The 9,814-nt window shown below is 63.0% G+C and overlaps 3 protein-coding genes across 3 annotated transcripts; 2 read left to right on the top strand and 1 right to left on the bottom strand.

Moving 5' to 3' along the window:
• On the top strand, positions 1-1,746 carry LOC127396330 (vasotocin-neurophysin VT-like). Its single transcript, XM_051643956.1, has 3 exons — positions 1-133; positions 715-916; positions 1,574-1,746. The coding sequence occupies exons 1-3, from the start codon at positions 14-16 to the stop codon at positions 1,741-1,743; spliced, it is 492 nt and encodes a 163-aa protein (XP_051499916.1). The 5' UTR covers positions 1-13; the 3' UTR covers positions 1,744-1,746.
• Positions 1,747-4,421: 2,675 nt separating this feature from the next.
• Positions 4,422-5,875, top strand: LOC127396331 (neurophysin 1-like). Its single transcript, XM_051643957.1, has 3 exons — positions 4,422-4,558; positions 4,686-4,890; positions 5,398-5,875. The coding sequence occupies exons 1-3, from the start codon at positions 4,439-4,441 to the stop codon at positions 5,445-5,447; spliced, it is 375 nt and encodes a 124-aa protein (XP_051499917.1). The 5' UTR covers positions 4,422-4,438; the 3' UTR covers positions 5,448-5,875.
• Positions 5,876-6,852: 977 nt separating this feature from the next.
• Positions 6,853-9,670, bottom strand: MRPS26 (mitochondrial ribosomal protein S26). Its single transcript, XM_051643961.1, has 4 exons — positions 9,355-9,670; positions 8,165-8,302; positions 7,391-7,514; positions 6,853-7,065 (listed from the first exon to the last, which is right to left on the bottom strand). Exons 1-4 carry the CDS (start codon positions 9,645-9,647, stop codon positions 6,934-6,936), a joined length of 687 nt encoding a protein of 228 aa, XP_051499921.1. The 5' UTR covers positions 9,648-9,670; the 3' UTR covers positions 6,853-6,933.
• Between the last annotated feature and the right edge of the window lie 144 nt (positions 9,671-9,814).

The following is a 9,814-nucleotide window of genomic DNA, read 5'->3' as shown; positions in this document are numbered from 1 at the left end:
GGCACCCAGCGCCATGGCAGAGCCTTCGCTGCCCCTCTCCTTCCTCTGCCTCCTCGCCTTGTCCTCCGCCTGCTACATCCAGAACTGCCCCCGGGGGGGCAAGAGGGGCCTGGCTGACACGGCCCTGCGGCAGGTACAGGGTGGGACGGGGGCTTGGGGAGGTGGGATGGGGGCTTGGGGAGGTGGGACGGGGCTTTCAGGGAGTGGGATGGGGTTTGTTTGGTTTGGTTTTTTTTTTGGGGGGGAATGCAGCAGCTCCCTAGGGAGCTGAGGGTCCCCATCACCTGTGGGTACCACGCCCCCCCCCCCCCCCCTCCCCGAGCAGCACGGTGCCCCCCCCGTTTTTGGGAAGGGCTGTGGAGCACGGCCAAGGGCAAGGGGTGGTGGTGGAGGAAGGGGTGACACCCCCTCCAAAATGATGTTGTCACCTCAAGGAAAGGGCAAGAGGGGGGGGACACAGGGGTTTGGCCACAGTCAAGCCTGGCCATGTTGGAGGGGGACACATCCCTGTGGAGCAGGGGACCCCCAAAGCGGGGGGGGGGGGGTCCTCAGAGAGGGGACAAGTGACCCAGTGACACCCCAGGGAAGAGCGAGGGGGCCGCTTTCAAATGCGAGGGGGGGTGCAAGAAAAGCCTTCCCCCCCTAGGCTGTGTGTTCGTTGTGGAGGGGTTTGCTCAAGCAGCTCCTTCTCCCCCCCCCGCCCTGCATTTCCAGTGCATGCCCTGCGGCCCCGGGAACAGAGGGAACTGCTTCGGGCCCGGGATTTGCTGCGGTGCAGAGCTGGGCTGCTACCTGGGGACGGCGGAGACCCGGCGCTGCGCCCGGGAGGATGCGCTGCCCTCGCCCTGCCAGCCCGCCGGGCAGCCCTGCGGGGCCGGGGGCACCTGCGCGGCCCCCGGCATCTGCTGCACCCCCGGTAACAACACGCAAAAACCCGACCCGGGGCGGGGGGGGGGGAGCTGGGAGAGTTTGGGAAGGGTCTAGGGACCGTGGGGATGGGTCAGGCCGATAGGTTTCGCCTGTCAAAAAAGGGGGAAACTGAGGCACGGGGAGGCAGGGGTGTTGTGTCTGGGTTGGGAAGGGGGGGAAATTTGGGGATGGTCAGAAACAGATTTGGATGTTGGGAAGAAATGTATCATAGTGGGGTTTTTTTTCCCCCCCTGAGGGTGGTGAGACCCTGGCCCAGGTTGCCCAGAGAGGTGGGAGATGCCCCATCCCTGGAAACATCCCAGGGCAGGTTGGATGGGGCTCTGAGCAACCTGGTCTAGTGGAAGATGTCCCTGCTCACTGCAGGGGGAGGGGGGGGGTTGGCTGGATGAGGTTTGAAGGTCCCTTGAAGCCCAAACCCGGGTGCTATGACAAGGATGGGGCTCGGAGCTCCTTCCCGAGCTGCCCCCGGGGGATATTCCCTGGCCGGGCACATTCAGCCTCCCCGGTGCCTGCTTAACGGGAGGCACAGAGCTGCAGCAGCAGCTGTGTGGGCACCCCCGGCTGCCACCAACCCCTTCCCCACCCCAAAACCGACCCCCTCGCGGTCCCTAAATAACCCCCCCCGCCAACTTTTCCCTTGAAGAAACCTGCGCGATGGACACCAGCTGCCTGGCCGAGGAGAGCCAGGAGGTGGCAGAGAAGAACCTGACGGTGCTGGACGGTTCGGCTGGAGATCTGCTCCTCAAGCTGATGCACTTGGCCAACCGGCAGCAGCAGCAGCAGCAGCAGCAGGGCAAGCACCCCCTCCTGTGAGCCGGGGTGCCAGGCGTGTCCCCCCCCCCACCTCCCCCCCCACCATCCCTGACCCCCCAACCCCAGCCTTGTAAATATGAGACCCAATAAAAGTCCTCGTGCACTGTGGTGGTTTGGTCCGGGTGCTGGGGATGGGGCTTCAGGGGAGGGTGAGGTGGTTGGGTTGGAGGTTGTTGAGGGTCCTCACTCTCCCAACCCGCCCCCCACCCCTTCCCAAATTCCCATCCAGCTCAGCTTCCCAGCACCCCTAGCCCCCAGGGACCGGGGCATCCCATCCCAGGAGGTGCCAGCATCATCTTACCTTCATCATCTTACCCAGACCTTGCTCTGGGGCAGACTCGGGGCCCCACCACCTCAGGAACCCAGCACGACAGGCAGCTTCAAGCCACATCTTCTAAAAATGATTAAAAGTAAGATAAACCATCCCCCCCAAAAAAAAACCCCACAACAAAAAACAACCCCAAGAGCTCAAAGGTTTTGGGCTCCCAGCTTCATCCAAGTCCCCCCAGGGCTGGTCTCCTCTTTTCCCACCATCACCCAAGGAACTGATTCCCACATCGACAGGCAGGATCAACCCCACAGTGATTCCACCACCCCCCCACCCACCAAATTTGGGGTACCAGCACCCCAACCCTCCTCCCTGCCCAGCACTCTTACCCTGACCAGGTCCATGCTCCAGGCTCTCTCTGGCCACACTGCACAGGGGCACAGCTTGTCCTTTATAATGTCCCCGAGGGAGGTGGCACCTCCGTGGAGGTGGAGCTCCTCCAGGCTGGTGGGATCCATCCTGCTGCACCCTGCACCTCAGAGGGGGGTGCACCTGGTCCCCACCACCAGCATCTTATCCCAGCCATGAGCAGCTGGGGGTACCCCAAATCACCCCAAAATCACAGGGAAAGTGCCAACGGGGGATGGGTGACCCTGAGCCCATGGGATGAAAGAATGGGACAGTGCTCTGCCTGTCCTGGGGTGCAGGATGTGAACCCCAAAACTTCCTGAGGGATCAGGGACGTGTCACTGAGCAGGGACGATGCTCCAGGCTGATGGGACCCTTGGCATCGGGGTGTCAAGGTCTCCAAAAGTACCAAGAGGTCATAACTGGGGTGGGGATGGGGAGGTCCACACTTATCCCACCAAGATGAGTCCCAGCCCTGCCCATGGGGGTCTGGGCACCTGCAGACCAGTTGTGGGGGTTCCTGGATGGTGCCACAGGGGACAGCAGCCCCTTGGGGTGTCACACAGCAGGTACTGAGCCCCTTGGGGTGTCACACAGCAGGTGCTGAACTCCCGGGGTGTCACACAGCAGGTGCTGAGCCCCCAGGATGTCACACAGCAGGTGCCGAGCCCCCCGGGGTGTCACACAGCAGGTGCTGAGCCCCTTGGGGTGTCACACAGCAGGTGCTGAACTCCCGGGGTGTCACACAGCAGGTGCTGAGCCCCCAGGATGTCACACAGCAGGTGCCGAGCCCCCCGGGGTGTCACACAGCAGGTGCTGAGCCCCTTGGGGTGTCACACAGCAGGTGCTGAGCCCCCGGGGTGTCACACAGCAGGTGCTGAGCCCCATTTCCAACCCGCTCACGAGGACAGCAGCCCCCGGGGTGTCCCCAGGGCCCAGCACTGCCTGACCCCGGGCGGGTGACAAGGACCCAGCCACCCCAACCACCGGCCCCGCTAAGTGACAGATTTTGAATCCGGTTGGTGGGGATGACAAGAGGTCACAGCCCCGGGGCTCCAGGCTGCCTGGTTCCCAATTAAGCCGGCGCAGGTTAATGGGCTGGATAGATGGAAGACTCACCCGGAGCAGGGGAATTTATTCAAGGCAGGAAGCTCTTAATTGCGATAACGAAGGCGAGGGGGGGGCTGAGCAGAACCCGTGTGGTTGCATCAGCCTTTCACCCTCCCCCTCGGTGCAGCTTCTCCAGAGGGGCCTTCACCTGATGACATCAACGTGGTCCGGGGCAACATCTTCCAGCCCTGGTGCAGATCCAGGGCAGAAGCCCCAAAGGAATGTGTGCATCCCGAGCAGAAGCCACGAGGAATTTGCTCCCAGGCCTTTGCCAGGGAAGGCTGGTGCCCTCAGCCTGCCCGGGTGCTGCCAGATGACAGCAGCTGGGGGACAGGCTCGGTGCCACTGCTGCCCCAGAGAGGGACAAGCCCAAACGCCAGGTGGAGAGGGGTGGAAAGCCCCTAACACCACATTCCCCACCCCAGATGCTCTAAGAGGAGACAGGTTTGGTTTTTTCCCCCCACCAGAAGAGATAAGAAGCCAAGGGAAGCACAAAGCCCCTTTCACCCATGTCACCACCAGGCTATGGAGATGTCAGCCTCCATCCCTACCCAACCCACCCCAGAGGGGTCTGGAAGGGGACACGGAGCGACAAGCCACAGCTCAGCAGCCTGAAGGGCTTGGCAGAAAAGGGACCTGAGCCCCAAACACCACCCACAGCCTCAGCACATTCCAACCCGGCACGGCTGGAGTCATCACCAAAGGAGAAAACCAACACCTTGGCCGTGACCTCACGTCCTTGACCCCCAGCGATTAGCAGAGCCCTTTGCTGTGGGAAGCAATGCCTTGTGGTTTTTAAGGGAAAAGGGGTGACGCTGCTGCTGGAATGTCTAAGCAGGAGCTGCCACTATATATAGACACGACCACCGGCCGGGACGAGACGTGGCAGAGCTTCCCGATCCCGCGGTCATGCCCGGCAAGGCGCTCGCCCTCTGCCTCCTGGGGCTCCTGGCACTCTCCTCCGCCTGCTACATCCAGAACTGCCCCATCGGGGGCAAACGTGCCATCCTGGACATGGACATCAGGAAGGTAAGTCCTCCTAACCCCCTCCCTGCCTTCTCCCCAGCCCTCCCTGAGGATCCCACAGGGAAGCCGCGGCCAGGAGGGAGGGAAGATGCTTTTTCCCCCCCTCATCATCTCCCCACCTCCCGAGCAGTGCATGCCCTGCGGTCCCAGGAACAAGGGACACTGCTTCGGCCCCAACATCTGCTGTGGGGAAGAGCTGGGATGTTACATGGGCACTTCGGAAACCCTGCGGTGCCAAGAGGAGAACTTCCTGCCCACCCCCTGCCAGTCGGGACACAAACCCTGCGGCGGCAGCGGCGGCAGCTGCGCCGCCCCCGGCATCTGCTGCAGCGCAGGTGAGGGCAGCACTGGGACCCTGTCCCCTCCCCTGGGACCCCCATCCCCTCTGGGACCCCCATCTCCTCTGGGACCCCCGTCACCAGGGTCCCCAGGCACAAGGGGTTAGGATATAAATGCAGGAAAGGGAATGATGGCCAAAGGATTTTGTCCCGTCCATCCCGAGTCAGGGCAGACACGATCCCGACCCCAGGGAAGGTGATGAAGGACTGTGAGGTTTTTCTGGGGAAGGGGCAAGGCAGGCAGCAAGTTTAGGGGCTGAGGAACAAGCAGGAGTCCCACAGCACAGAGCAGCCCACGCCCCCTCCTGCTTCCATCATGATTTTCCAAAGATCCCATGCTACAAAGAGATCCTGCTCCAAGCCCCAGGGGGCTACAGGGCATGAAGGGAACCCAGCGGTGCTCCATGTGACTGAAACCCAGTGCTGGGTGGGGGCTCTCTGGGAGGGATGGTTGCTCTGGTCCCATTTCACAGGGTGCTCTCCCCCTTTTCTCCCCCCACACAGAGGGCTGCATGCTCGACTCCTCCTGCAACCCAGAAATGCTGATTGCATAAAACCAGCCAGGAGAGGAGAACCTGTGGGATCCTGGATCCACGGGAACACAGCCGGGAACAGCTGAGCCACGGGCTGTGCTTCAGATTTAAATGATTATCTATCATCAGAAATAAAACTTGTACAGAAAAAAAAAAAAGACAGGTGGCTGTTTTTCGTGTCCCCCCCTCCACGGAAGGACGGGCTGGTCACTTGGGAGGAATATAGGACTATTGTCAGAGGATGCAGGGAGGCAATAAGGAAAGCTAAGGCCTCCTTGGAACTAAACCTTGCTAGTGAGGTCAAAGACAATAGAAAGGGCTTCTTCAAATTGCAGACAGAACTAACACTAGAGGCAATACAGACCCGCTGCTGAATGAGATGGGTGCCCTGGTGACAGAGGATAGAAAGAAGGCAGAGGCACTGATACCTTCTTTGCCTCTGTCTTTACTGCTGCAGACTCTCCCCAGGAGCCCCAGATCCCTAAAGCCCCAGAAGGAGTCAGGATGAAGGAGGAGTTTGCTTTGGTAGATGAGGATTGGGTTAGGGATCAGTTAAGCAGTCTGGACATCCATAAATCCACGGGTCCGGATGGAATACACCTGTGGGTGCTGAGGGAGCTGGTGGAGGTCACTGCTAGGCCACTCTCCATCATCTTTGTTAAGTCCTGGGCAACAGGAGAGGTGCCTGAGGACTGGAGGATAGCAAATGTCACACCAGTCTACAAGAAGGGCAAGAAGGAGGACCCGGGTAACTATAGACCGGTCAGCCTCACCTCCATCCCTGGAAAGGTGATGGAACAACTTGTCCTTGGCACTATCTCTAGGCACATCAAGGATGAGGGGGTCATTAAGAGCAGTCAACATGGTTTTGCCAAGGGGAAGTCATGTTTGACCAACCTTTTATGACAAGTAGGTAACCAGGGAGAGGACAGTGTGACCTACAATTGGACCCCCAGGGGATGGAGATAAGGCAGCTGAAGAAGGGGGCAAAGGAGACACACAAAAGCCAGTGTGGTCTGGGTGTCCTCTGCACAATTTTCTCCTTCAGTCATACAACAGACCTGCACAGAAGGATTTGAAGGACAAGTAGGAACGATGGGTCCTCCCCACCACAGCAGAAACCAGAGAACTAATTAATCCTTTCCCCCAGCAACACAACACGGAGGGTCAGAGTTTCCTACAAGGCCACTGGGACCTGGTTTTCTTTCAAAAGCACCTCGAGGGGTCCCTCTACACGGGGAGGGATCCAAAGACATGGGAGGTGGGATGGCAGAGAGTCAGAGCAACTGCACCCCAAGCCCAGCAGCTGCTCCCCACCCTCAGGCCTGGCAGCACCTCAGACGCCCGTCGCGAGCCCGACTTCCTCCCTCGCCCTCCCCCCCAGCAACACGAACCCTTCAGAAGAACCACAGCCAGACCCACGGGCTTCCTCCAACCACCCTGAGGTGGGTTTATAGGCGTCAGAAGGAAGAAAGGAGGAGGCAGGGACAGGCTGAGGCCGGGGCTCCTAGGACAGCACGGTGCGCTTGACGATCCGCCCGTCCCTGTCGATGGCGAAGTTGTAGTTGCGCGGGTTGTCCAGGCACTGCTGGATCCGCGCCTCCAGGTTCTCGGGGGTGATGAAGGTTTTGGCTTCCTCCTGAAGGCAGGACAAGCACAGGCTGCAGGGGCTGGTGCTGGCAAGAGTCCCCGAGGTGCCACCAACAGCACCTCAGCAGGAGCCAAGTCCCAGGGCGGAAAGCTTAGTCCTCTCCCTGGGGATTGCTGCAGCCTGTTTTCCCAGCCCTCGCTCAGCTTCTGGCCCGTTCACACGCTGTCAACACCCCTAGAAGTGCTGACACTTGTGTTCCCAGCTACCAAGGTAAAAATCCACGGAAAAATACACCTACAGCTTCCACGTCCCTCCCACGGGCTGCCAACAAACCCCTCACAGCATTCTCCCAGGAAGCACCAGCTGCTCTTACCTGCAGCTGGAGAACTTCCTTCTCCTTCTCCTTCAGGAACGCCTCCATCATCCTGGCCTTGTTCTCTGCAGCCTGAAGCTTCTGCCTCTTCTGCTCTTCTTCTTCTTCCCTAAGCCTTTCCTCCCTGCCACACAGAAAAGTAAAGGAAGGAGGCTGTGGGGAACGCTCATGCTGGGTGGGGCAGCTCTGGGGTGAGACACTCCAGTCCCTCGGGATGCAAAGCCACCAGGTGAGTGCAGCCAGGAGCAAGGGGAAGCAGCAGAGGAGCCACACCAGGGAAGAGCCCATGCTGTGGGGATGGAGGGGATTTCCCCCCCCTTCCATGAGAGGAAAGTGAACGCAAAACCCTAAAGCTTTTGCACAGGTGGGTCCTGACCCGAGACCCAGAAGGGTCTGGCTCCACGTGGGAGCTCCAAGTCAGAGCAGGTCGTTCTCCCAGCAGGACACGGATGGGGAAGCTCAAGTGCTCTGTGGCAGGAGAAGGGACAGCCAGCAGGGATGGGGGGGGACGGGACAGAGTTTTCCCTCCAAAACCCCCAGCCCGACTAGAGGATGAATCCCTGGAAGCAACAGGGGAAGGAACACGGAGACACCAAACCCTCCCCACAACACCCACACCCGCAGGGACTGTCCGGAGCTGGGTCCCTCGCCCCTCAGCCGCCAGAGGCGCTGCCAGCGCCACACGCTTCTTTTTGCAAACAAAAACAAAGTCCAAACGGGGTGTACTCGGCACAAAACCGACCCAGCCGCGCACAGGGCAGAGCCGGGCCCCACCTGCGCTGGCGCTGCCGGGCGTTCTCGGCGCGGTTCCAGGCCATCAGCTGCCGGTGCTGCTCCTGCAGCTCCGCCGAGTCCTCCCGGGACGCCAGCGCCGCCCGCCGCCGCTGCAGCGCCTCGGCACGGAACTCGGCCCTGCGGACCGGGAGCCGGGCCCTCAGCCCCACAGCCCTGCCCCCTGCCCCATCACCGCCCCCAGCCCCACAGCCCGCCCCGCGGCTCGGCCAGCCCCATAGCCCTGCATCACCGCCCCCTGCCCCACAGCCCTGCCCCATCACCGCCCCCTGCCCCACCACCGCCCCCTGCCCCACAGCCCAGCCCCACAGCCCTGCCCCCTGCCCCATCACCGCCCCCTGCCCCACAGCCCTGCCCCCTGCCCCATAACCACCCCCAGCCCCATCACCGCCCCCTGCCCCACAGCCCTGCCCCCAGCCCCATCACTGCCCCCAGCCCCATCACCGCCCCCTGCCCCATCACCGCCCCCTGCCCCACAGCCCTGCCCCCTGCCCCATCACCGCCCCCTGCCCCACAGCCCTGCCCCCTGCCCCATCACCGCCCCCTGCCCCACAGCCCTGCCCCCTGCCCCATCACCGCCCCCTGCCCCACAGCCCTGCCCCCTGCCCCATCACCGCCTCCAGCCCCATCACCGCCCCCTGCCCCACAGCCCTGCCCCCTGCCCCATCACCGCCCCCTGCCCCATCACCGCCCCCTGCCCCACAGCCCTGCCCCCAGCCCCATCACCGCCCCCTGCCCCATCACCGCCCCCAGCCCCACAGCCCTGCCCCATAACCACCCCCAGCCCCATAACCGCCCCCTGCCCCACAGCCCAGCCCCATAACAACCCCCAGCCCCACAGCCCAGCCCCATAACCGCCCCCAGCCCCATAACCTCCCACAGCCCCATAACCTCCCACAGCCCCATAACCGCCCCCAGCCCCATAACCTCTCCCTGCCCCACAGCCCTGCCCCCAGCCCCATAACCACCCCCTGCCCCACAGCCCTGCCCCCAGCCCCATAAACACCCATAGCCTCACAACCACCCCCAGCCCCATAACCGCCCCCTGCCCCACAGCCCAGCCCCATAACCACCCCCTGCCCCACAGCCCTGCCCCCAGCCCCATAACCTCCCCCTGCCCCACCGCCCTGCCCCACGCGCAGCCCCGTGTTCCCCCCAGCCCCGGGAGGTACCGGAGGGCGCCCAGGACCCGCCGGTGCAGCCGGTACCGCTCCAGCACCACCAGCAGCTCCTCGGGGTCGACGGGCGGCGGCACCTTCAGCCGCGACGCCTTGGACTTGGCGGGAGGGTCGTGCCGCGTCTTGCGGCCCCGCGCCGGGACCAGCAGCGGCCCCCGAGCGGGGCAGGGCCCCGGGCAGGGGCAGGAGCCCGGGAAGGGCTCCGGGAAGGGCCCCGGGAAGGGCCCCGGGCCGAGCGCGGCCGCCAGGCCCGGCCCCGGGCAGCAGCGCCTCAGCGCCGCCAACATGGCGCCACCGGACGTGACGTCACTCCGCCCGCCGCGCCGCGCGGGAAACGGAGCGCGGGGGGTGATGGGAAATGTAGTGACCGTGGGGCTGGGACACGTGGGGCTGGGACACGTGGGACACGGCACCCGTGGGATCTGACACCCGTGGGGCTGGGACACCCGTGGGC

Source organism: Apus apus, unplaced genomic scaffold (genome assembly GCF_020740795.1).
Source record: "Apus apus isolate bApuApu2 unplaced genomic scaffold, bApuApu2.pri.cur manual_scaffold_79_ctg1, whole genome shotgun sequence".
NCBI classification, from domain to species: Eukaryota; Metazoa; Chordata; class Aves; order Apodiformes; family Apodidae; genus Apus; species Apus apus.
The sequence above is the reverse complement of the archived record's forward strand: the minus strand, read 5'-3'. Positions and strand labels throughout refer to the sequence as shown.

Excerpts from the sequence above, each read along its gene's own strand:
- LOC127396330 (XM_051643956.1), top strand. The coding sequence starts at position 14 with ATGGCAGAGCCTTCGCTGCCCCTCTCCTTCCTCTGCCTCCTCGCCTTG. Across the intron at positions 134-714 it reads CTGACACGGCCCTGCGGCAG|TGCATGCCCTGCGGCCCCGG; the intron begins GTACAGGGTGGG and ends CTGCATTTCCAG. Across the intron at positions 917-1,573 it reads CGGCATCTGCTGCACCCCCG|AAACCTGCGCGATGGACACC; the intron begins GTAACAACACGC and ends TTTCCCTTGAAG.
- LOC127396331 (XM_051643957.1), top strand. The coding sequence starts at position 4,439 with ATGCCCGGCAAGGCGCTCGCCCTCTGCCTCCTGGGGCTCCTGGCACTC. Across the intron at positions 4,559-4,685 it reads TGGACATGGACATCAGGAAG|TGCATGCCCTGCGGTCCCAG; the intron begins GTAAGTCCTCCT and ends CCTCCCGAGCAG. Across the intron at positions 4,891-5,397 it reads CGGCATCTGCTGCAGCGCAG|AGGGCTGCATGCTCGACTCC; the intron begins GTGAGGGCAGCA and ends CCCCCCACACAG.
- MRPS26 (XM_051643961.1), bottom strand. The coding sequence starts at position 9,647 with ATGTTGGCGGCGCTGAGGCGCTGCTGCCCGGGGCCGGGCCTGGCGGCC. Across the intron at positions 8,303-9,354 it reads CGGGTCCTGGGCGCCCTCCG|GGCCGAGTTCCGTGCCGAGG; the intron begins GTACCTCCCGGG and ends CCCGGTCCGCAG. Across the intron at positions 7,515-8,164 it reads GCCCGGCAGCGCCAGCGCAG|GGAGGAAAGGCTTAGGGAAG; the intron begins GTGGGGCCCGGC and ends TCTGTGTGGCAG.